General features: G+C 41.7%; 1 protein-coding gene across 2 annotated transcripts in view; it reads left to right on the top strand.

The window, feature by feature from the left end:
- Positions 1-27221, top strand: part of SIK2 (salt inducible kinase 2) — a 167762-nt gene that overhangs the window by 77813 nt on the left and 62728 nt on the right. For both annotated transcript variants that reach the window (XM_056541847.1, XM_056541848.1), the window contains exon 4: positions 21705-21866. In XM_056541847.1, coding sequence (XP_056397822.1) covers positions 21705-21866 — 162 coding nt within the window. The remainder of the gene's footprint in view (positions 1-21704; positions 21867-27221) is intronic.

The following is a 27221-nucleotide window of genomic DNA, read 5'->3' as shown; positions in this document are numbered from 1 at the left end:
AGACATGAATGAAGGGGACGTAGTGTTAGGTCTTGAGGGGCATGACTGTGATGTCACAACCGCTGCTGCCCCAGCAGCGGGACCCCCACGATCAGGGGATAAGATGTCTAGCAGCGGAGTACCCCTTAACTAATTTTAATGACAAAAGACTGAATGCTCTGCCACAGTATTCAACTGTATAAACATCCTGAGGATATCCACACAGTTGAAGGTGGTGCATGGGGACTTTTAAACCAAAAAACTGCCCCCATTGTATATTCCCTTTCTGGTGTATATTGATGCAGATCTACAAATATTCCATTTAGATTTAAATAGGCAAACAGAGCTGTAAAGATAAATTAAGAATGTATTCAGCATAAAACTTTGAACTTCAGATAATCAAAATAGTAATGAAGGATTCTGGGTTCACTTAAAGGAAATTCATGATACATGATGTGTTGGGGTACCTAAGGACTGGCCTTGAGAACACATTTAGTGATTACGAGCACAAAGCATTCAGACTGACCTCACTATAAACTTATTCTTGCAGACGTTACATGGGTTTTGGCCAGTTTGGCATGTACCCCTTAATTGTGTGAGGAGATCTGATTTAGTGGCCAACAATAATACTGCACCCATGACTGGCGTATTTCACGTTGATCACCCTCATTACCGACATGTGTCACCGATAGATAACGTTTTAAAAGGAACAAGAATTGATGTGACTTAACCAGTTGGCTCACGACTTCAACCTGCACAGACACGGCAGAAAGGCTTCCGAATACAAGAAATGGAAAATATGACATTTATGATTGTAATTATTCGTCTAAGAATGTGGCATTTCCTATTAGTTATTCCAGCTTCTGTTGTTGGGGAACAAACTTGTTTCAGGTTTTCCTATGGAAGCCACCTTGGCAAATGACCTGAGTTGGAGGACAGAAGAGGTTTTTGTGCTCAACCTACATGACTTAGAAGTGCTGCCCCCTGTAGGATGAATGAGGGGACTGTAATACATTTCTGAGCAACCATATTATGCTCCTGTACTGTAGTAAGCTGTCTAGTAGAGATGAGCAAACTTACAGTAATTCGATTTGTTGCGGTTGCTGACTTTAGCCTGTATAAATTAGTTCAGCTTTCCGGTGCTCCGGTGGGCTGGAAAAGGTGGATACAGTCCTAGGAGAGAGTCTCCAGCCCACCGGAGCACCTGAAAGCTGAACTAATTTATGCAGGCTAAAGTCAGCAAACGCCGAGCCGAGAAGTTTGTGACGAATCAAATCACTGTAAGTTCGCTCATCTCTACTGTCTAGTAATAGTTTGCATTTGAGGAAGTATATCTTAACTTTTCTAGGAAGGGTATTTTGCATGTTAGTTTATCTGTGTTTGCCCTAAAGGAAAAAGCCATCAATCTAAAGCTGAAATTTCCCCTTCGGTTTCCATGATGAGTATAGGCTTTCTACTTGCCTTATATAATATTGTGTTGATTAGATCATTGAACACTATGTTTCCCAGTAAGCTGGGAATGGCCTGAGGAAGCTTGTGGGGTATTGAACAATTTCCAGGAAAACAGAGTCGTCGGTGTTCTGCTGGACTTGTCATAGATTTTCTGAGCGGTATTGGTACAGTTTCTATGACTACCTACAACTAGCAAGATACAATAAGCTTTTAACACTAAAGTTACGGGAACTGTATAATATACACATAAACAACAAATTTACTATATAAATCCTGAAAATTGTGATAAGCTTAAGTGACCCATGCAGTAACACATACTAACATAACACACACATATTGGCCCTCATTTACTAAGTGAAAACCGACCAGTTTTTGTCTGCTTATTTTTGTGTAGAGTGTCTGCGACCGCGTGCGTCAGGAAAATCCGACAAACCCGACCTATTTACTATTGAATTCACAGAAAATCCTGTGGATAAATGGCTGGAAATTTCCACCTAGAAAAAGCTGGTCAGAAAATGTTCCCGAATTTACCCCATAGTAAATATAGAGGAATTCTGGTAGTCCGAAACAACATTTCCCACTAGTAAAAACCCGACACTCTTAGTAAATGAGGCCCATTGTATTTAAAGCAGCTTTAATACAGGGCACTTCCAGTGATCCATAAAGCACCTCTTAGGGCCGTCACATGTATCAGGGCCTTCAGGCTTTAGTCACTCCTGTGTAGTACAAAAGCATCCGAGGGAAACTGATGACACAACTAATCCTATAGTTTCCCTGTCCGACTAGTTAACACTGGACTGGTGCACAAAAAGGTTTATCTGTTGTGTCCAGCTCAGGCCACTGGTTAAAGAACTGTTATGTGTGAACATAAAGCTTTGTGCTCCATGGGGGAAAAAAAGTGTGTTTCCAAGCATTTTGTGTTACAGAGGCACCATATGCCGGTATATGTAGTGCCACATAGTATAAATGACTATTTACTTAGCTAATAAAGTCCTTCTAAAACACTACTTGTACAAAAGAATGTAAAACACCATCTATAGTTCTATTCCTAGTTACTTTATTATTTGTATATCCAGCCAATTCTGTTTCCCAAAAGTTACAAGCACAGCCTTATACTTGTTTTTCTTAAACAACATCCCGATGTATACTTGCATGGGGACTTTCGACAAATACGTCTTCTGATCGTTTTAGTCTCAGGCTTCAAAGTTGGTGAGAATTTTAAATAGATAACCTGCGACCGGGATCACCAACTGAAGTATCAAAATTGTGTTATGAACTGCATTCCCAAGTCTTGCTCTACAATTTTGTTATCCATGTTTTTAAAAGAAATAAATATCTAAGTGCCTCAAATGTAATAAAATAACAAAAACCTTAACTCACCTCTTTGATTCCACAGTGATTTAGCGTAGAAGCTCCAGCAGGTGTCCTGGTCTTTCTTTTCTAGCGTCCTGCATGTGACCGTTGCAGCCAATCAATGGCCTCAGCAATAAGGTGTCATACTACAGGCGCCACAGCCTAAAGGAATTATACCGTATCAATAAACTTATCCTCTATCCACAGGATATGGAAAAACTGTCTGATTGCAGGGGGTCCAACTGGCGCCCCGCTCTCCTTATAAATTGAAGCTTATCGACCGGCAAAAGAAGCGGTGGCTGACACACCCCCTCCATGCATGTCTATGGGAGATATCTCTATCTCTCCCATAGAGATGCATTGAGTGGGCGTGTCATACACAGCTTCGTGCCGTGGACATACACTGCATTCATGCAGAGAGCCGGAATGTTGGGCGGGAGACTGCAGGGGGTCCTTGTGGTTGGACCACTCTACAGTCTGAAACCCCTGCGGATAGGGGATAACTTTTTTGATACTGTACTACCTCTTTAACCATGGTGCTAATAGTATGGCCACATTCAAAGATAAAATTCCATCAGAGATTGTGTGCTGGAAGGTTTTTATGTTATCCATTTTGAAAGACTCTATTTAAGATTTTTATTTCTTCAAAATGTGGGGAGCTCAGGAGACAATGCATTTTTAAGTTTAGTGGCTTTTTTTCCCTTATGTAATGATGTAAACCTTTACCGTCTCATTGCTTACTCCATGTCCTCACATCCCAACTCCTTATTCAGAACTCTTCCTCCTTCCCGGATGGTTCATTAATTACTCCACAATTTAAAAAAACAACTTCTTGCTCAAACGCTCTTCTTTGCAAATAATTCCGCTGGCAGCAGGGTGGGGTTACCAGCCAATATTGAGTGGTGGCCAACTGTGAACATGCAAACAGAAATGTAATTTCCCATTGACTGCACATAGTTCTGGCAGTACATCTGAACCGTTTTTGACTTAACTTCATTCCAGTGTCATTATTCCTTTCTGCTTTGTATCCATCTTCCCGTGCCTGTCAACAGCATCTAACTCACCCTGACATGGATGGCTTACATTGGCTTCTTTGATATAGAAAAGTTGGGACACTAAGTAATAGCCAACTAAACTGAATGAAAATAATACAATGATTGGAGACCTGTTCCATAGATGTAGCATGGTTGAGGAGGAGCTGTCTGCACTAAACAGGAAGGGAATGTCTCCTCGTGCAATATTGACGGCCAGGCCTTTAAAACTAGGATTTCTCAGTCAGGCAAGGTGTGTGACCATAACCCACAGCATATTTACACTGCTCTTGCTGTTCTCTGTATAGGGCCATCAGCTGCTTCAATAGGTGAAAACTGCTGCCAGAGACCCCCTTTAATGTCATGGATTTATTTTAACCAGTTTTGCTCTTATGCTCCTTTGCATCTGAAATACAAAACCAAAATGTTTATTTAATATATTCTACCGTATTGTGTGTGCAATCCCTATGCAGAATGTGTCTCCACGGTTAGAGTTCAAACAGACCCTGATTTTATATTCTCATTTATCTGTTCCTATTTTGTGGTATCAAAGCACAGATAAAAGAGGTGACTGAAGGATTAGACTACACAGGTACTATAACAGAATTCCTCCTAGAGGCTGTAGACCAAAACGGTAGGAGGTTTTGTAAATTTTATTTTTAAGAACTTTATTTTATTTATTTTACTTTTCTATTTGCAAAGTTATACATTGTTTTTGTATGTTAAGTATATAAAAGGAGTATTTTAATTTTAGAATGTTATCAACAGGATAGGGCATAACTATCAGATTGGTGGGAGTCCGTCCACTAGCACCCCTGCTTATCTTGATAAGGGGACACGAGTGCTGAGCTCTGCAATGTTCGACAGCCTCATGGAAAATTCATCAAGAGCTGGCCACACGTTCACTGTGGGAACAATTGTCCTCTATACTCTCCGAATTATTTCCTTTTGAGTGCACTTTAACTTAACTATGCATTTCCTATATTTATGTTAAAAATATGCAAATGATGGGGGAGATTTATCAAAAAGTGTTAACCAATCAGATCACTTTTTTTTTTTTTTTTTAAGCCTATGAAAAATAAAAGAAGCAATCTGGTTGCTATGGGCAACTGGTCAACATTTCCTCTGCACATGTTTTCATAAATCTCACTATATATCCCTAAAAACAGAATTTATCAATCCTTGACATGAGAAAACTAGAATAAAAAAGTCATACATTTTTGTGCAGTGCCGTAAACTTGTGCACAAAACACTGAAGAAAAAAATCGCTAAGTTTTCACTCACTTTTTGGTGTTAAGCATTAATAAATTCCCCCCAAATCTTTACATAGTCCATGTGGGCCCTGGATAAGGGGTGGCCTTGAGAGTTGTTAGTTCCGACACAATTTTTGCTATGAATTTGCGGTTTATTAAGCAGCGCAATCTCCTGACACTTTCATTTGATGACCTGCTGGCTTGTCAGCATAAAGTCAAACATTCTTAGTACACTGCGATATTCATTTTGCTTGATGTGCATTTGTATGCCTAAACCTTCTAAAGTCAAGTAAGGATTTCCTGTGCTCGCAAACATAAAAGTTTTTTTTTACTTATTAGCACAAAGACCGTTTTGTCTCCCATTGGGTATTGCTTGTACAGGTCAGATTGTTAATGCTTAGTCACCAAACTTTTCAGACCGCCGTAAGCTTTTAGCCAGGAATCTGTCTCATTGCTTAACCAACCAGGTTCAATGCAGAGTTTCCTAAAGCCTTGTGTACCGTTCTTTCTTGTAGACCTTTAATAACTGAATCTCATTCAGGGAGCCCCTGAAGTCCTTGAGAACTTTGTTACGTGAAGCTGCAGTTCATTAGTTCTAGTCCTAATCTCCGTTTTTTATCTGCTTCCTGTCCTGTATGTATACCATGCTCCATTATATTCTTTTCACAATGAATATAGACTGCTTATCTTTACAGTCTCTTGCCCTTTTTATCACCCTACTATGACGAACTATGCCCAACTTTCCAACTTCACAGCTCTATTTCTTTAGTGATGGATAATGGTACATGCCTTACCAGCTGCATACTGGCACAAAGTGGTGATTTTGGTGTGGGTGGCCATCTTTGTAGGGCTATCAGACTCTCCCATGGCATCATTTGGTGTGGGTGGCAATCTTTGTAGGTCTATCAGACTCTCCCATGGCATCAGCCTGTCTATTGTTTTCCTGAATATGCTACACGAGAGGCATCGGGCTGATGCTCATATTTCCATGTCTATATAACATTCTGCCAAGTATCAAATCCATCCCAAATGTTGGCCATAGTAGTTAATAGCAGGAAAGTTATTGAAATCCTTCTCTCCTTCAAATAAGTTTCTTACGGTGCGTCCACACGCAATTACTAGCAGCGGGTTTCCCGCTGCAGGAATCCGGCTGCAAGTTGCGCTACCATTGATTTAAATGGGTCCACAGACAGTCCACAATAGTGTCAGATTTGCGGACTGTCTGCGGACCCATTCAAATGAATGGTAGCGTGACTCGCAGTGGGTTCCCTGCAGCGGGAAACCCGCTGCTAGTTACTAGCGTGCGAACGCACCCTTAAAGGGAGTCTACCATCAGAACCTCACAAATGAAATAACGTGCACTGCTATATAAACATGACGGTGTAATTGTAATTATACCTTTTAGTATATTTTTGTGCTGTACTTATGTCCCTCAACATGAATTTAAATTTTTTTTTATTTATTTATTTAAATTTGAAATATAAAGCTTTACTTAAAAAAAAAATGTTTAATAATTTTTAAGTGTGTTTTGAAGTCATTTATTTTTGCTTTGGTATTGCTTACGTGCAACATATTTATCACATATCGCGCATAAGCAAAAAAAATACCTTTAAAGAAAACCATTTTATATGATTCCACCTCTTTTCTGCACAAAAAGTCGCAGTTGCAATTTTTTGTGCACTTTTTTAAAAGTGCTCTCCTAAAGCAGTTTTGTAAGCCAGGTCTGGGCCGGTGTATATTTGCATTTTTTTGGGATGGATTTGCGACTTTTTGTGCGACATTTGCACTTGATAAATCTGTTACCACTGCAAAGTGAAAACTAAAATTGATTTGTGCAAGATTGTTTGTTGCTATTTGATTACAGCCAAATGTTGCAAAAAAAAAAAAAAACTGTTTTAGCGCGACGTTTCATGCATCAAATATCAGCATCAAATACAGTGACCCCCCCGACCTATGATGGCCCCGACATATGATCATTTCAACATATGATGGCCTCTCAGAGCCCATCGTATGTTGAAGGCAGCCTCGACATATGATGCTGCTGTGTCGGGTCCATCATACAAACAGCTATCTGACAGCGCTGACAACTTCAGCAACTGACAGATAGTTGTTTAATGTGCCCCGTGTGCTCCGTTCTGCCTCCTGTTACTCACATGCTGTCCTGCTAACTCACGCAGGCTTCCACTGTGAGCTCCGTGTAAGCCCCGCCCCCAATGTGCAGCCATAGCCAATAGCCTGGAGCATCTTGCTGCAGGCATCCAATGAGCTGCTGGCTGCCCTTCCCTTCCTTTCCTATAGAGATGTAGTCGGCAGGATCGTAATGGAGGACATTCTGTCCCCCCCTGAAGGTATTTAAAGAACTGTACAGTACTGTATGCGATGTCACACATTACATACAATACATATACACACTATACACCCCATACATCAATGTTTCCCTATCAGTGTGCCTCCAGCTGTTGCAAAACTATAACTCCCAGCATGCCCAGACAGTCAATGGCTGTACATGCATGCTGGGAGTTGTAGTTGTGCAACAGCTGGAGGCACCCTGGTTTGTTAAACACTCCCCATACACTCCACATACAATGGTCATCCCAGAACCAATTAGCAGTTTCCCATAGAGATATGTATTCAACATACAATGGTTCCAAGGCCCCAGAACCAATTACCATTTTTACATAGACATATGTACTCGACATATGATGGTTTCAACATATGATGGTTCTCCTGGAACCAATTAATATCATATGTTGAGGGACCACTGTATAAGCAAAAAAAAGACTGTTAACTAGTTTAGGACGCTGGGTGTACAGGTACGCCCTGCGCCAGCTCCCCTTCTATGACTCGTGCTCAGAAATGAGCGGGCGTCGTAGCTTGGTGTTCCTGGCAGCTATCAGCTGTTGGTATCCGTGTCTAATGCCGAACATCACCAGTTGCGGTGATACCCAGCATTAACCCCTTAGATGCCATGATCAAAGTTTATTATGGCATCTAAAATAAAAAACAGCCCTGGCAGCTCAGCGGGACCACTGCGGTAAAACCAATCAACTGAGAAGACTGCAGGAGGGCCTGCCTCCTCGCCGTCTGATTGGTGGCTCGATGCTCCAGGAAGCATCAGCAGCTTGAAGCAATCAAGCACCGATAACAATGATCAATGCTATACTATGCATGGGTTGCATGCAGTAGTCCCCTATGGGGACTAATAATTAGTGTAAAAAAAAAAAAAAGCATTAATAAATGGGAATTAACCCCTTCCCTAATAAGTTTGAATCATTCCCCCCCTTTCCCATTTAAAAAAAATAATATATATATATATATATATATATATATATATATATATGTATGTGTGTGTGTGTGTAAACAAAAATAAACATAAGCATATCAAACATATATGTGGTATCGCCACATGTATAAATGTTTGAACTATAAAAATATAACAATAAATAAACCACACGGACAAAGCCCCATCAAAACAAATAAAAACCTATATAAGGCTATAAAACCTATATAAGTTATAGCTATATGGTATCATTTACAAAATGGCTTTTTTTTTTTTTTTTTTTTCAATTTTGTCCCAAAAATAATTTATTTTTTTATGTTTCGCCGTAGATTTTGTGGTGAAATGATTGATGTCATTACAAAGTAAAATTGGTAGTGTAAAAACAAGCCCTCATATAGGTGGAAAACTGAGTGTTATGATTTTTAAAAGGTGAGGAGATAAAAACGAAAGTGCAAAAATGAAAAAACCCTAAGTCCTAAGGGGTTAAGGCAATGATAAATGTCCCTCTGTGTTTTACATTTTTAGAAAATATTACCATTTTTACCATATCCTGGAATTTTTGTGCTGAGAGCCATAAATATTTATATTTGTAAATTTCTTTATTTTAATGCATAACCAATTTTGGAGGATTGAAATCTAGGGCTCTACTCACTAAATACCTATCCCTTGCTATTTTATAGATATCTCCTAAAATTACTGCATAAGCTGGAAAAGGTTAAAATCTGTATTCCTCCATTTCTTGACTTTTACTATTCTTGAATTTTACTACAATGCCACCAAACATGTAAACACATTTTTAAGCCATATGCAAATGAGCTATTTCTCTTATGTTAGATGTATTTAGGCAATACACAAATGGTTGCTAAGGGGGATATAATTTTATCAACGGCTTCATATATTAACATAGAAATGCAGAAGGTTAGAAATGCAGCATATAGGAGGAGTTCTAGGACTTGGTTCAGACATTTCTTTACTATATAAGGTTGGTGCTCATTTTTCTTTTTCAACTTCAAATTGTAATCCCTGGTGTGACTTCAACGTTCTCCCTTCCTCCATTGCTAAATTCCCCTGCCGGACGAAGAATAAGTATCACAAGCAGATGCCAAGAGCTTGCCTGCGTCATCCACAGCACTTTGTAAATATTCTGTTCATAGGACTGCTAACAAGCCATCATTTATCACCTCCCTGGTGAAGTGTAACATGAGAGCCGTCCTAGTTGAGGAAAGTCACGTTCAACCCCTTGCAGTGTCACAGAGGCCAGTAGCACATTACTCACTAATTCTAGGGGTTTAGATGACCAGTCAAATGTCTTGACCTTGTGGTGGCAAATCAGAAGATCCCTCCAGGCAGTGGGGCAATTGTCTGAGTGGTTGGCTGGGCACAATTTACTGGTTGGACATAGGCAACAGAGAAGGGCACTCCTAGTCCTGACTTCATCTTATGGTATCAGTAGAGTTTATTTTGTGTAGTTGTGTCAGGTAATGTACAGCTAATAGCCATTACAATAAAACCACCTGCCTTATATTGTGTGGATTCCTGTTCCTTTGGGTGCCTATAAAACTATTGCTGGCTTTTCACGGTTCATTCCTTAGACCACTTTTGATATGTACTAACAATACCAGGTATACCCCACAATACCATACATATTGGAGATGCTGTGACACCGTCATATAGCCATCACAATTGGACACTTATCACAGTCAGTCAGATCCTTACGCGTACCAACTAATCAATCCCCCTGGCAGGTGTAATAAAATAAATAAATAAAGGTGGTAGACACATAAAAATGTACATGGTCAGGATTAGGTACTGAGTGATATATTTAAAAAAAAAAAATTTTTTGTTGGATCTGATGGGTACGCCTTAAGTTTATATGCCTTGTATTTAATATGAACTTTAGAGTGCACATTTCTTTCCTTGTGTCTTTTGGGGGATTAATGTACTGTTGCACGGTTGCATCACCCCAATTTGATATGAAGTGCAGAATCTCCCTTGTTTTTTTTTTTTTTTGTTTTTTTTTTTGCGGATTGGCTTTGGCTGCACCCCTTAAAAACAGCTGAAAACATAGCCACGTAAAAGGACACACAATAGCAAAAATAAATAAATAAGTAAATAAAATAAAGGCTCAAAAGTCCATCAGTATAGTTTTTGTAGAATTTTCATTGACCTATTAGTCAACATGAATATATAAATGTATAGTCTTCACAGTTTGATTAGGTTTATCAAAAAAGAAGATGCTGTATATAATTGTTACAATAAACAGTAAATTTCCATAACAAAAAGGAAAGGCAATAAATGTATAAAATATAGTGTAATAATAATAAAATATCTGTTAATAAAATTCAGCAGTTCCAAGCTTTAAAATGAGCCTTAAAAAGGATGTGACAACATATCCTTAAAATGTAAAAATATTGATGCGCATAGTCAAAACACAACAGAAAAGTTGTGAATTGTGAGTATTTCACTTAGGTAGCTATTGTTACATAGGGCATTATATGTCAGGTCTATATTATATGTGTGTGTGTGAATGCCAATTAAAGACGTACTTGAAGACTGTATTCCCAGTAGAGATGAATGAACTTACAGTAAATTCGATTCGTCACAAACTTCTCGGCTCGGCAGTTGATGGCTTTTCCTGCATAAATTAGTTCAGCTTTCAGGTGCTCCCGTGGGCTGGAAAAGGTGGATACAGTCCTAGGAGACTCTTTCCTAGGACTGTATCCACCTTTTCCAGCCCACCGGAGCACCGGAAAGCTTAACTAATTTATGCAGGAAAAGCCAGCAACCGCCGAGCCGAGAAGTTCGTGTCGAATCGAATTTACTGTAAATTCGCTCATCTCTAATTCCCAGCGATGCATATGCACAATTGATACCTTAGAGCCTGTAATATGGATTTTTTTATCCAGAAGCAGCAGGGTTAATAGCGCTGTGAAATCTGCTTTGTGTATGTGCTGCCTGTTAGTTGGAGGAATGCAGGTGCGTATACCCCTGGGTCTGAGTAATGACTCCAAAACATACTGGGACATTTAGCAGAGATTATTCCAGCGCTGACGTGGTTGCCTGTATCACTCAACCAGCTCATTAGGAACGGCTCAGAGGAGGCTTGAAGGTCAGCAGCCTCCAATAGGACTCTCTGTTAGAGAATGATTGTAATTACCAGCTCTGCTGAAAGGAACATTTAGCCCGGATCCCCGCTTCCTCTCAAAATGCTAGGGCGCTGTTAATATTTCTTTTTTCCCCCCTTTGTAAATGGCTCCTATAATCCAGACATGTTTTGTGAATTTCCACACTCGTGTCTGTCTTTGTTTGTCTATCTCAATCAAGAATACAGAAAGGAGTGTGAAGCTGGAAATGCAGTCTCTCGAATGTAGGCGCGGAACAGATTTTTAAGGTGCAAAGAAAGATCCAACATATCTCAGAACCTGGGCTGCTGATGAATGATCCTATACTTATTCCTTACCCGAACATTCATCTAAGGCAGTGGTCTCCAACCTGCACACCTCCAGATGTCGCAAAACTACAACTCCCAGCATTCCCGGACAGCCGTTGGCTGTCCGGGAATGCTGGGAGTTGTAGTTTTGCGACATCTGGACGTCCGCAGGTTGGAGACCACTGATCTAAGGGTAGGGTGTCGCAGTGCAGAAGTGGGGCAGTCTAGATACTAGAGATGAGCGAACTTACAGTAAATTCGATTCGTCACAAACTTCTCGGCTCGGCAGTTGATGACTTTTCCTGCATAAATTAGTTCAGCTTTCAGGTGCTCCCGTGGGCTGGAAAAGGTGGATACAGTCCTAGGAGACTCTTTCCTAGGACTGTATCCACCTTTTCCAGCCCACCGGAGCACTTGAAGGCTGAACTAATTTATGCAGGAAAAGTCATCAACTGCCGAGCCGAGAAGTTTGTGACGAATCGAATTTACTGTAAGCTCGCTCATCTCTACTAGATACAGCTGTGATGCAGTTAAAAAGCGCATGGACCCACAAGGTTTTCAGTTTTGCAAGCTATTTACCACAAAAATCCTGTGGATATTATTGAATTGGTGCTACAGTTAAATAACTTTGCAGGTATGCAGCTTGCTAAACCTCTTAAAGGTGCACTTTGATGGAAAACATATATATATAATTTTTTTTTTTCTAATCAACTGGTGCCAAAAAGTTAAACAGATTTGTAAATGACTTCTATTTAAAAATCTTAATCCTTCCAGTACTTATCAACTGCTGTATACTACAAAGGAAGTTGAGTTGTTCTTTTCTGTCTGACCACAGTGCTCTCTGGTGACACCTCTATCCATGTCAGGAACTGTCCGGAGAAGGAGAGGTTTGCTCCTTACTCTGGACAGTTCCTGATACAGACAGAGGTGTCAGCAGAGAGAGCACTGTGGTCAGACAGAAAAGAACAACGCAACTTCCTCTGTTGTATACTGCAGCTGATAAGTACTGAAAGGATTAAGATTTATTAACAGAAGTAATTTACAAATCTGTTTAACTTTCTGAAGCCAGTTGATTGTTTTCCACCAGAGTACCCCTTTAACTATAGAAAACCATTCAGAACAGCCTTTTCCTGTGGTTTTTAACTCCATTGTGCCAACATGACTGCCGCTCAGGTTCTGCAAGACAAGACCCAACTTATGCAGGTAAGGTTTTTTGGGGGGCAAAAATTCCACCAGATTTTTGGTGCATACAGTTATTCCATATTAAAGCATTGTTAATGCCTTGCTCTAAAAGTTATATACACAGCAAAGCCATATATATATATGTGTGTGTGTGTTTGCTGCCATATATATATTGCCTCTGTACAGCACCATTTGTATTATTAAAACATCTGATTGAACATATACTTATTAAAGGGCATCCGCACAAAAGACAACTTATCCCCTATCCACAGGAGAGGGGATAAGTGTTTGATGGCGGGGGATCCGACCGCTGGGCCCCCCGCAATCTCCTGCCTGGGGCCACGGCTCTGCCGCGGCACTCCCGAGCCAGCCGCAGAGTGACATCGGGCCCGACACACCTTCTCCATATAGTTCTATGGGAGAGGCTGGGATGCAGCGTACATGCCTCCTCGCCTCTCCCATAGAACTGTATGGGGAGGGGGTGTTCCGTAGACCTCAGAGAGGTCAGCGGTACGCGCATTAGCCACTCACATAGAGCGGCAATGCGGGGCCCCATTTGGGAGATTGCGGGGGGGGGGTCTCAGTGGTCGGACCCCTGCGATCAAACACTTATCCCTTATCCTGTGGATACGGGATAAAAGTTGTCTTTTGCTGCAGATGTCCTTTAAACCTGGAACATATGGCAGTATAGTATTATCCCATAGTTTACTATGGGTACTGCATTACGGATCTGTACAGCAGATTCATAGTATAATATATACCGTAGTATCAAACCCATTTGTGCCTTATTGAATAATACCATGTTAAAGGCTCTCCATAAGGTAAAAAAGTTAGATTGATTTAACACAACAAGGTCTTAGATCCCAGTTGGTCAACTAAACATCAATATGAATAATCTGCTTTTCTCACTGCATAGGATTCTTTTAAGGCCATCAGACCCCACAGACACACAAATATTATCCCTAAACTGTCTCCATGCAGACTCCATGTGACTTTTCTATGCCTTGAGGGATAGGCGCAGTTTGACGTGTGGTTCCTTGGATGTAACACATTTTTCTTATTTCTGTTGAGATACTGCTATGAATAACACATTCTAGAATGAATATTCTCAGTGAAAATAGAATAATGAAAACCGTTTTCAATGTACACAAACTATAAAGATAATATGGCTATGGGAATACATACGAAGCCAGGGGTGTTGACAAGCAGCTATGAAGGACACATAACTAAACCATCTAGGTATCTGTTATGTTTCTGCCCTTATGTATGAATCCTGTTCATTAAAACAGATGGTGGAGATGGTGGCCGTATATATGTGGCAATACTCAGAGGAGTATTTTTAAGCCAGGGTTCCCCAGAAGAGCTGTCACTAACATTTAAGCGTATCTGTCACTTCAAGTAAATATTTAGGATGGGCGGTTGCATGTGTACATGAGAAGTAGCACTATTTCTAGTCACTATATAACTAGAAGGGGGGTTGGGCTCTTTTGTCTCTTTACAGTATACCCAAAGAAGCAACAGCAGCATAGAGGGCATTCTAGGGCAGTAGTGAGCAGTCTAAGCTGTGAATCAAAATAAGCCCCAATTGCACATAATATTGTCTATGGTAGTATTCTCCAACCTGTGGCTCTTCAGCTATTGTGAAACTACAATTCTTAGCATGTTGGGGTTGTAGTTTTATCTAATAGCAGGAGAGCCACAGGTTGGTGGCCACTGTTCTTTCATAAACCAAGTTCATAGAAAAAGAAAGCCAGCACTGATATATACTGCAAAAGCCTAAACACACACCTGCGCTGCTGAACACATTGTCCGGAGCTGCAGATCCTCTCTCTGCCATGCCGCGGTGCTCTATCATCCAGAGAGTATGCAGTTCAGTACAAAGCATATGAAAAGAAGCCAGGTGGCACTCATGGTAAGGTGTGCAGAATCTTCTTTATTAGGTACGGTGCGTTAAAACATTCAGCGGGGCGCTGGACTTGCAGTTTATTCGGACAACAGCTATTTCGTGCTGCTCCCGACGCTTCTTCAGGTCGTGCCCCCTCCCATTGACTTGCATTGAGGGGGTGGGGCGTGAAGGCATGAGTAGGCGGGGCTATGACATCCCGAGCTCCCGGTGCTATGACATCTCGAGTTCCAAACGCTGAGCAGCGGAGTACCCCTTTAAAGCCTTTATACCTGGAGGAGCTACTAAAAGTATATCAATCACCTGCCCAGAGTCAGGTTCTCATCTTCCTTGACTGAATTAACTTTTGTGAGACTGTGGCCAATATCCATTCTCTGAGAATTAATACTAAATGAATAAAAACCAAGTCTGATGAATATTAGCAGCAGCGCAGTGCCTTTCTTTATGGCTCTCATTACTCGAGACACGAGGGCTATAGGGCCACCGTCCCTTTGTAGGAGATAATTGCTGTGGAAGTTGCGGTGACGGCTGCATTATCTTTATATTATTTCAGATTATGGTTTAATGAACTGTCTGTAATTACAGAGCAGCTCCCAATAATTCTTCCCCTAATTAAGGATCTTCTGCTGCCAATGAATCTGTATTACAAGGTACCTGTTTATATTTACCGCTAATAACAACTTTGATAATTGTTAACAATTAACCTGCTTGTCAAGAAGGGTTAAAATTCTATGAAATTCACACGTCTAAGAGTATAAACAGCTTTTGGTTTCGTCATCTGTTTTCACATTTTAGAAAAGAGGCCAATTTGCACCCAACATCCTCTCCGAATACTAAAGAAAATATTTTTTATTCCACTTTATTGTTGTACCATATTTTAGAGAGCGTCGATCTCACGGACTAGTGGCAATGGTGTAATTTAAAGAAGCTGGCCACAATGCATAAGTAATAGGGCCCCAGCTGTAATGCCTCATTTACCGTATATCGGCTGTCCGGGCATGCTGGGAGTTGTAGTTTTAAAACCTCTGGAGATCCGCAGGTTGAAGACCACTGCGGCCTTCGTCATCATCCAGACCCCCCCCCCCCCTTTTTGTTTTCTACTCACCTCCCCTTGATAGGAAGGAAGGGTGAGCTGGTCCGGGCCATCTATGCTGCAGGGACCGTCCGGCGGGGAGGGTTAGTCGTTCCCCACTTAATCTCAAGATAGGGGTCAGTCCTATAGCTAGGATCCTCATCTATCAGGCATTTATGGGATATCCTGTGACCACAAAAGTCCAGACAAGAATCCCCCTTTTTCTGCCTTGCAGTACCACCACAGGGAAAATAACCCATTATTTGGTGCTCATTGGTATCGGGACACTGTCGGGTGCACCAGAAATAGAGCTAAATATTCTAATGGCTCTTAGCCCAGGATATTGAACAAATGATCCACCCCTATTGCCCCAGAATGCCCTAAAAGATTGCTTGAATATGAGATTTTTAAACCAGGCAAGGACAAAAAAAAGCTATCAGTATTTTCCTTGATTAGATAAACAATCCAAAACTTTTCCAGTATCAAATCTTATTCCCAGTAACAAAGATAAATCAGCAGAACATGCCTACTGTATAAACTAATATTCTCCTGGGGCTGGTCCAGCATTTACTTCTCCTTTGATATTTCTTCTTGTATTATAATCATTTCCCCATTGGTGGCCAGGTCTAAAACCTGCCCTTGAGATCTATGTTTTTTTTTTTTTTTATAGTATATTACAATCTAGCTAAGTACAGTGATCCCTCAAGTTACAATATTAATTGGTTCCAGGACGACCATTGTATGTTGAAACCATCGTACGTTGAGACCAGAACTCTATGGAAACCTGGTAATTGGTTCTGAAGCCCCAAAATGTCATCCAAAAATAGGAAAAAGTGAGGATTAAAGATAAATAAGTAGATACAGATAAAGCAAATCCTTACATATAAAAGTAAGAAAGATCTGCTGGGAGCTGTAAATCACTGTCTATTTCAGTATTTCCCAAAGAGGGTGCCTCCAGCTGTTGCAAAACTACAACTCCCAGCATGCCTTCGGCTGTCCGGGCATGCTGGGAGTTGTAGTTTTGCAACAGCTGGAGGCACCCTCTTTGGGAAACACTGGTCTATTTAGAGGACAGAAGCTTCTTCAGGGTCCTGTACAGTACACGCAATGTCCTAAAACAAGGAAAATGGAGCCGCCCTCACCTGGTGTCCAAAGGAGCAGCTAACTCTGACCCAGGTAAAGAGTACAGAACATGTAGTAACTCCCTGTACTGTAGGGGCGCTACTAGACACCAGTCAGTGCATACACTTCAGTAATACAGGGGTTTTACCAGTGAAATGTCCATTCTGAAATATCGGTTCTTCCAGCCATTGACACGTTTTGCAGATTCCATAGCATTGTAGGTTGAGTCTGGTTTCAAGTTACAATGGTCCAGAAAAGACCATTGTAGGTTGAAGCTATTGTATGTTGAGGCCATTGTAAGTTGAGGGATCACTGTATTAAAGAATCTTCACTTCTTTCTTTTCCTTCATATTCATACCATTCCAACACAACTGTAACCAATATTAGTTCTGTACAATCTATAATGACCATCAAGTTGATAGAGCCTTTTACCTATACACAAATACATTACTGCTTACTGTATTCAGCATTAAGCAGTATTAGATGTACACACACATTCAGCATCTAGATTACTGAGAGCATATACATATAGGGGGAGATTTATCAAAACCCGTGCAGAGGAAGAGTGGTGCAGTTGCCCATAGCAACCAATCAGATCGCTTCTTTCATTTTCCACAGGCCTCTAAAGAGGCCTGTGGAAAATGAAAGAAGCAATCTGATTGGTTGCTATGGGCAACTGCACCACTCTTCCTCTGCACAGGTTTTGATAAATCTCCCTCATAATGCTCAAACGTGGGTCAGGTACTAGAGCAATTTATACCTTATGGGTGGAGTACCACATGGAGCATAAACATGCAGCGTATTTCAAGCTGCGAGAAATCTGCCGGGCAGCAGGGCATTTTGCTATTGTCCCCCGACGCATCCCTGTGTGTTCAGTAAGGTTTGGAGACGGGCCTGCCCATCACAGTCACGTTGTCGCACTCAACCCGCCTCCAAACCTTCTGCACACACAGGGCTGTGGCCGGGAAGCCCTGTGTGTCTGCCCATCTGTGACCCTTCACTAAAGAAGTTGTCCCACCACAACACGTGCTCTGCCATATCATCCATATTATTCACTGTCTATAGGACTGACAGAGATAACCAAGTACAGTGGTCCCTCAAGTTACAATATTAATTGGTTCCAGGACGACCATTGTATGTTGAAACCATCGTATGTTGAGACCAGAACTCTATGGAAACCTGGTAATTGGTTCTAAAGGCTCCAAAATGTCATCCAAAAATAGGAAAAAGTGAGAATTAAAGAAAAATAAGTAGATAACTAATATAGATTAAGCAAATCCTTACATATAAAAGTAAGAAAGATCTGCTGGGAGCTGTAATCACTGTCTATGTCAGTGTTTCCCAAGCAGGGAGCCTCCAGCTTTTGCAAAACTACAACTCCCAGCATGCCCGGACAGCCAAAGGCTGTCCGGGCATGCTGGGAGTTGTAGTTTTGCAACAGCTGGGGCCACACTGCTTGAGAAACACTGGTCTACGTAGAGGACAGGAGCTTCTTCAGGGTCCTGTACAGTACACGCAATGTCCTAAAAAAAAGTAATGGAGTCGCCCTCACCTGGTGTCCAAAAGAGCAGCTAACCCTGTTACAGGTAAAATGTACAGAACATGTACTACCAGACACCAGTCAGTGCATACACTTCAGTAATACAGGTGTTTTACCAGTGAATGCCCATTTTGATTGGTCGGTTCTTCCAGCCATTGACACGTTTCACAGATCTGGACTGCCTGTACATTGTATGTTGAGTCTGGTTTCAACTTACGATGGTCCAGAAAAGACCATTGTATGTTGAAACTTTTGTATGTTGAGGCCATTGTAAGTTGAGGGATCACTGTACAATGTTTGGCTATCCTCAGCAGTACTATAGATACTGAATGAAGCAGCGTGCACACATGTGACCGTGATCCGTTCAGATGGGAACCTCCATTGTCGTGTTCCTTAGGCGTCTTAGCAGTCGGATCCTCGCTGATCGTACTTTGTGGCTGGCGGGACAAACCTTTTCAATTATAATTCTTATATAAATCGCCTATATTCTTTGCCTTGCTCTTATTTTAAAGGGGTACTCCCCTGGAAAACATTTTTTTTTTAAATTAACTGGTGCCAAAAAGTTAAACAACAGATGTGTAAATAATTCTATTTAAAAATCTTAACCCTTCCAGTACTTATCAGCTGCTGTATTCTCCACAGGAGGTTCTTTTCTTTTTGAATTTCCTTTCTGTCTTACCACAGTGCTCTCTGCTGACACCTCTGTCCATTTTAGGAACTTTCCAGAGCAGGATAGGTTTGCTATGGGGATTTGCTCCTGCTCTGGACAGTTTCTTATACAGACAGAGGTGTCAGCAGAGAGCACTGTGGTCAGACAGAAAGGAAATTCAAAAAGAAAATAACTTTCTCTGGAACATACAGCAGCTAAGTACTGGAATGGTTAAGATTTTTAAATAGAAGTAATTTACAAATCTGTTTAACTTTCTGGCACCAGTTGATTTAAAAAAAATGTTTTCCAGTGGAGTACCCCTTTAAATTCTGTCCTGCCACTCTGTTCTTACATCTGCTTTTTGAAAAACTTGGAGATAATCAGTACAGCTCCACCAGCATCATCGCCATTCCCTTCCGTGCTTCCGAATGGACTTCCAAGAAATGCATTACATTAGTATACCGCCATGTGTCTGCGTAACTTGGCTAAATTGGCCTTGCTGGATGTAATATCCGATTGCCACAGGAATAAAAAATATTATCAGAGATAAAGTGCAGGAAACATGTTTCATGTGTAGATTTCGGCCTGATTAAACTGATGGCCTCTGACCCAAGCATAACTCTTTAAACAAGTGACCCATACTTTGACATATGCCACTAATACGTTTTCTGGTAGAAAGTCTGTTATGATAAGAATGTGAATCAGTCAGATTTCCTGGAATGAAGAAGCCGTTCTATTCCTGGAAAAATGCCAGAAAAACACTTCTATTATGGAAGACATCATTTGTACTAACCCTGTTAACGTATTCCAATTTATTATTAAAAAAAAGTTTTTATTTTGCTTTCTTATAGAAATAACAAAAAAAAATTGTTTTTATGTAAATCAAGAATATTTGTTGATTTTTCTTTCTAATTTTCCATTTTACTATCTATATTTTAAAATAATCCTGAAATCTTGTCATTTTATTCTGACCACTAAGCCTAAAACTAAGCTGACACTTCCTGTTCTGTCTGTGAGGACAAGGAGACTGCTGGAAAATGATCTGTACAGAATTACAGGGAAACCAGTAGATAGAGAAGACATTAGAAGCTCAGCCTCCCCTTTCGAATGACCTCTGCTATGGTTATAGAGCATGCTTACAAATGTACTTTATACAAAGAATAGGGTCTGGAGATGTTCATTGTGTCTATGGGACTTGTTGTAAAGCCTATCCCTAAATGCTGTTAGAAAACAGCTCAGACAAGATGGTTGCCACCATAATAATATACTAAAATAAAATAAAAATATTACAATAAGAAAATAGAAACTGATAAAAAAATATACAAAAAATGTTTATATATCATATGTAGGTGCATGGTGGTGTATGGCAATAGGGCCCTATGACTGGCATGCGCTCCTGCGCCTTTAAGAGGGGGTTTGCAGTCGCCCCTTCCCTTCTCTTGCAATGTCCAGTGGGCTGGTTCCCTCCCCTGGGCAGATCTGAATGGGTATGCCTCTATTCCAGCAGAGCTGTTTGCTCCTGCATTTTTGGACCCCTCCCCAGTACCTTTTATAGTTTTTTCACAGCACTGATGCCATTCTCCCTGCAGAGTCCTGAAGGGTGTACCACCCTCCCTCCCTAATGTTGATGTTGTCTTTCTGATTTGTGTGTTGTTTGTATATTTTTCAGTGTCTCGGCTTTTGTTCCCAAGTCACAGTGGGTGGTTATTAAGGATATTTTGCACAAGTGACAGGTTTGGGAGCATTAATGCTTGATGGAGTCGGTGGAGCATACCGCACAAACTATGTTTACAGAATGAAGTGGTTAAAGTTAATGTTATTTATAATAATAAATGCTGTGGTCAACCTCCACCCAAAGTTACGCATTGTGCTGTCATTATTTGGTGAAGGCGGATCTAGGTAAGGAGCCTGGTCCCAGTCTTGGTCTTGCCAGTCTGCTAATAGCGTAGTACATAAAAAGAAATAAATCTCTACTCGCCTCCAGGGCTCCCATGGGGCTTCTGATGTCCTGCTCTGGTGGTCCCTGGTGTGATCTTTTTTTTGTTTTGGGAGTAGACAGTCATGGTACAGCACAGCTAATTGCCCCTCTCCAGCTGGCGATAGGTCGAGCTGGCAGTGTGACGTATGGGGCCTGGGCAGCAGGAAGAAGGCCGGGCCAAGGCTCAATACATTACACTGCTGCTCATCCAATCACTGGTCAAGGCAGGACATTGCAGCTGCAGCATGACTAAACAGTGACTGAAGCAGGACACCAGAGGCACCATGGGAGTGCTGGAGGTAAGTAGAGCTTTATTTTTTTATGTACTATGCAATGTACATACTTCTGAAAAAATAAATCCCTCTCTTCACATATCTCCTTTAAATTATCAATGAATGCCTTGCCACTGTCATGTCTGAATCATAATAAGGAATTTATAGCTTTGCATCACTTAAGGTATTTCCACTCTTTCCTCCACAGATTACTTGGCGAACCATGGGCGTCTTAGTGAGTCAGAAGCCAGGAGAAAGTTTTGGCAGATCCTCTCTGCTGTGGAGTACTGCCATAGCCGCCATATTGTGCACCGAGATTTGAAAGCTGAAAATCTCCTACTAGATAACCACATGAACATCAAGATAGCAGGTAAACTGTTCCTCATACCTTTGGTGTTATATTGTATGTACTAAGATGAAAAGTAGAATATTGTGGTAGGAATTATTGTGATACACATGTAGCTGAACACAGCTTGGTCATTTTACTTACTTTACGCAATGTGCCATGAGGCTGAGCCTTCATCAAAGCAAATGTGAGAACAGATTTACCTATAAATGGTTCAAGGAGACTTGTAAATGGATTTATGGATTGGTAAATGCACACTAGGTCCTGTGATGTCACCACTCAGCTTTTAGTCCCTGCAGCTCTACATAATGTCTGGAATCTATAGGAACTGGCAGTCTAGAATGGGTTTATGAAGTGAACTAGGATATTAAAGGGTGAGCATGAACAGAGGTTTCTGCAGTTTGTAGAGTCTTCTGTACTTCTTTTGCTGTTTTCCTTAGGATCTTTCTCACCTTCAGAATTTTCTCCATTTATAGATAATTTTTGTCTGACCATGGATGGTTTACACCCAGATCTTTACCAATGCTTTTGACACATTTTCCAGCTTTATAGGTCACTATAACACATAACAAGGCTTTGTAAGCACTTGTGAAACCTACTTTTTCCATCTTATCTTGTTAACTAAAGCATCATTTACCAGTTGGCTCGTGGAGAAATCATAAACACGAAAAGTTCACTTACTTTTTCTCCCTGCACTGTGGATGTTTACTAAACATGCTTTATAAAAGACTTGAACAGTACAACTGTTAGCGCTCTTAAATTAGTATGTTTGTGCTTGTCTGTAAGGCTGGGTTAACATATATCCCTAGTGTGCCCCATGGCCAATCACTACATAGCATAACTGCAGGGGATTTTTTGCGAATCACTGTGCTCTCGCTATGCAGTTGTTGGCCACCTGCTTTTTATAGGTGCTAAAAGTAACGGGTTTCACTTTTTAAAATCACATAGCCAAAAAATGCACTGTAAAACTGCAGCCATTTTCAGTAAATGCCGATGTGGTTTTGCTGCAAAATTGACCATGCAGCACACTAGGGACGTATGAACCTGGCCTCATCATGACTTAGATAGCAGTCGACTGTATACAATCAATGCAGGCATCTGTAGGAGTACTGTCCCTTTAAATTAACCTTTTGAGTAAAGCTGTGGATAACTGTGTAGGTATCAGTAAGTAGTGGGCATGCTTTGTATATCCCATGTATACAATGTAGAGCCTCTTGCTGTTCTGGTGGGATTCCTGCCGTCAGTTATGTCGGCCCTATACTTTTTTCACCTATATGTAATAATACTGTGTTTGTCGTGACATGAGACCTTGTGATAATGAGTCAGGATCATACAGACACACTGACGTGTAGTTGCAACATCATTGGGTAAGCATGCACTGCTGCTGCACGCATGGGGGTGGAAAGTGCCAAACTGGCTTTGTCATGTGTAAAGTAATAATGCCGCCTCTCTGTCTTATTACCTCTGTGCGCTTCTGCTGAGGCGGCAGTTTTCATATTCACAAGTGACTGTGGATGTATAGCCGGATATTACACATAGAATTGTCACTGTCAGTATTGTCTATACAGCCTGCAAATATCCTTGTAATGCATTAATGTGCATTGGCCCTAGGGCTGGGCGGTATGACCAAATATGTGGATCACAGTATTTTTTTTTAACTTACGGCGGCGGTTCCACGGTATATAACTGTATTTTCACCCTCCCAAATCATGTGACCCGCCAGCGCTGTTCTGCCCCTGCCCAACCCCCCCCGCCCCAATCATGTGACCCGCACGCAGTGTTCGGCTTCCCCCCCCCCCCCCCCCCCAAATCATGTGACCCGCCAGCGCTGTTCTGCTCCCCCCAATTAATGATCAGCCCAGCGGGGTACTGCTCACAGATGTCAAGCACTGCCCTTCTTACATGACAGTGGGCTCAGCCTATCACTGGCCGGGGCGGGGCGGGCATCGCTCCGGCCGGTAATAGGCTGACGGCTGTCCTCCCCCCGTCCCCAGCGTGCGGCTGAGGTGGGTGAGTTAAAAGTTTATTTTCTGTATCTTTTGCAGCCCAGGCATAGGGATACAGCGTACAGCAGTGGTCTCCAACCTGCAGACCTCCAGCTGTTGCAAAACTACAACTCCCAGCATGCCCGGACAGCCGTTGGCTGTCCGGGCATGCTGGGAGTTGTAGTTTTGCAACAGCTTGAGGTCCGCAGGTTGGAGACCACTGGCGTACAGTGAGTTCCAGCGCCCGGTGGCCCCCAACAAAGAGGAGGAGGGCAGTGTTTGGCATCTGTGAGTAGTACCCCGCTGGGCTGATCATTAATTGGGGGGGGGGGGGGCAGAACAGCGCTGGCGGGTCACATAGGGTTAGTTCCCTGATGTGGGGACAGCGCTGCGCTAGGCTGATAATACATTCCCGAGGGGGAGGGGCCCAACCGGTATGGGGGAAAATCCATATCGTGCAGCCCAAAAAATTCTGTATTCGGTATGAACCGGTATACCACCCAGCCCTAATTGGCCCTATACAATGGAAGACGCTGTATCTAGAACACTTCCATGTGTGCATTCATGTGTTAACAGACTGAGTGACAGGAGATATTAAGGAATGAAGCGTCCAATCAGCCCCTTTAGAACAATACATCATTGTGCTTTATACAGTCACAGAGATCTATGATAAGAATTATGGATCTGTCGACAGCAGCTTGTTTGTGGTGGCCATGTCTTTTTCTGTGTAATGCTTATGATGAGGGAAGAGTTATGGGAATGACTTGACCTGTTATTGAGGTCACAGTAATAGTCCATGCTCCAAATGTAGCCAGGCCTTTATCATTGCGGCTGGTCGTGTTGAGTGATCCATTTCTGGTGAGTACTCTTTGTGCAGCCTTTGTATGGATGGATTTGTGTGTTACCGCAGTTTGTGTACACTGCCTCCTCTTATTGTTAAAAGAAGGATTTTACCCGGCCTTTAGTCAAGCTTACGATTTCCAAACTCCCAAGTATGAGTTGTATAAGGGCTCCTGTACATGGGCACTGTGCCTGTACTGCATGCACGGAGGCCGTACCGGTACAGTGATCCTTCAACTTACAATGGCCTCAACATACAATAGTTTCAATATACAATCGTCTTTTCTGGACCATTGTAACTTGAAACCAGACTCAACTTACAATGCTACGGAATCTGCGAAACGTGACAAGGGCTGGAAGAACCGACCAATCAGAATGGATATTTCACTGGTAAAACCCCTGTATTCCTAAAGTGCATGCACTGACTGGTGTCTGGTAGCGCCCCCTACAGTACAGGGAGGTATTACATGTTCTGTACTCTTTACCTGTGCCAGGGTTAGCTGCTCCTTTGGACAACAGGTACAGGAGGCTCCATTTTCCTTTTTTTTTTTTTTTTTTAGGACATTGCGTGTTTTGTATAGGACCCTGAAGAAGCTCCTGTCCTCTACATAGACCAGGGTTACCCATAGAGGGTGCCTCCAGCTGTTACAAAACTACAACTCCCAGCATGCCCGGACAGCCTTCGGCTGTCCGGGCATGCTGGGAGTTGTAGTTTTTAAACAACTGGAGGCACCCTGCTTGGGAAACACTGACATACAGTGATTACAGCTCCCAGCAGATCTTTCTTACCTTTATATGTAAGGATTTGCTTTATCTATATTAGTTATCTACTTATTTTTCTTTAATCCTCACTTTTTCCTATTTTTGGATGACATTTTGGGGCTTCAGAACCAATTACCAGGTTTCCATAGAGTTCTGGTCTCAACATACAATGGTTTCAACTTACAATGGTCGTCCTGGAACCAATTAATATTGTAACTTGAGGGACTACTGTACTTAGTACTGATAGAGTTGCCACCTGGCTGGTATTTTACCGGCATGGCCTGTATTTGGGCCACCCTGCCGGTATTTTTATATAAAAAATTCCAGCAATGCAATGGCCGGTATTTATCCAACCAACCAAATGTTGCACCGTAAACTATACCAGTGTTTCCCAACCAGAGCGCCTTCAGCTGTTGCAAAACTACAACTCCCAGCATGCCCAGACAGCCTTTGGCTGTCCGGGCATGCTGGGAGTTGTAGTTTTGCAACAGCTGGAGTCACCCCTGGTTGGGAAACACTGACCTATACTATATACTACCATATAGTCCAACATGCTGGGTGTTTTCGTTTAGGGCAGCTACTGAGCTACAGATTTGTAAATTACGTCTATTTAAAAATCTTATTCCGTCCAGGACTTATCAGCTGCTGTATGTTTCAGAGGAAGTTGTATAGTTGTTTTCAGTCTGACCACAGTTCTCTCTGCTGCCACCTCTGTCCGTGTCAGGAACTGTCCTGAGCAGGATAGGTTTGCTATGGGGATTTGCTCCTACTCTGGACAGTTCCTGACATGGACAGAGGTGTCAGCAGAGAGCAATGTGGGTAAGACAGAAAATAACTATACAACTTCCTCTGTAATATACAGCAGTTAATAAGTACTGGAAGGATCAAGATTTTTAAATAGACATTTTGCAACAGCTGGAGACACACTGGTTGGGAAACCCTGCCCTAGTGTATTGGCTGAAGGACGACGACTAAACGGAGTTGTAGGAGAACGGTTTCATCGTATTCTTGTGGCTAAGGACAGAGAACATATGTGGATAAGTGACTGTGCACTTATAACTTGCATCCTGGCAACATGTTATCCATGTGACGGCAGCAACCAAACAATGTCAATTTCTATAGAAAGACAAAGCCAGCTCGATCTAGCCACAAAGCTAAGGGCAAAGATGAAAAATAGAAAAGGCAACCACATAATGCGAATGCAATGCAAACTGTGCAATTGTCATGGGGAAAGAGAAAATATCCTACAGGATATGGGTTCCTCCATGTTTAGGCAGCTAAAGCTAGTAGCCAACAGTGCTTTGTGTGCACATACTTAAGAACATACAGGGAATTGCCTTTCATTTGGCATCTGATAATCCAGAAAGTCTGCTAATGTGGAATTTCAGCTACAGGTTACCCACAGATGGTTATTTATGCGTGCGGAATTTCTGCAGCGTATTTGATGCGGAAAATATGCAGTGGATTTTGCTACCATTGACTTCAATGGGTCCGAAGAAAAATCTGCAAATCTGCCTCTACTGCGGATTTTATGCTGACCCATTGAAGTCAATGGTAGCAAAATCCACTTCGGATTTTCTGCAGCAAATATGCTGCAGAAATTCTGCAGGTAATCCACCTGTGTGAATGTACTCTTAGGGTATGTTCACACTGAGGAATATACAAGGAATAATTTCTGCCATGAAATTCTGCAAATCTGCTATCTTTACTTGGAGGGGAATATGTCTGGACTTTGAAGAGGAATTTGATGCAGATTTTTAAGAGGAAATCTGGAGAAGAATCAGTACTACAA

This window comes from Hyla sarda, chromosome 10, assembly GCF_029499605.1.
Source record: "Hyla sarda isolate aHylSar1 chromosome 10, aHylSar1.hap1, whole genome shotgun sequence".
Taxonomy (NCBI): domain Eukaryota; kingdom Metazoa; phylum Chordata; class Amphibia; order Anura; family Hylidae; genus Hyla; species Hyla sarda.
This window is presented reverse-complemented; position numbering and strand designations above follow the sequence as displayed.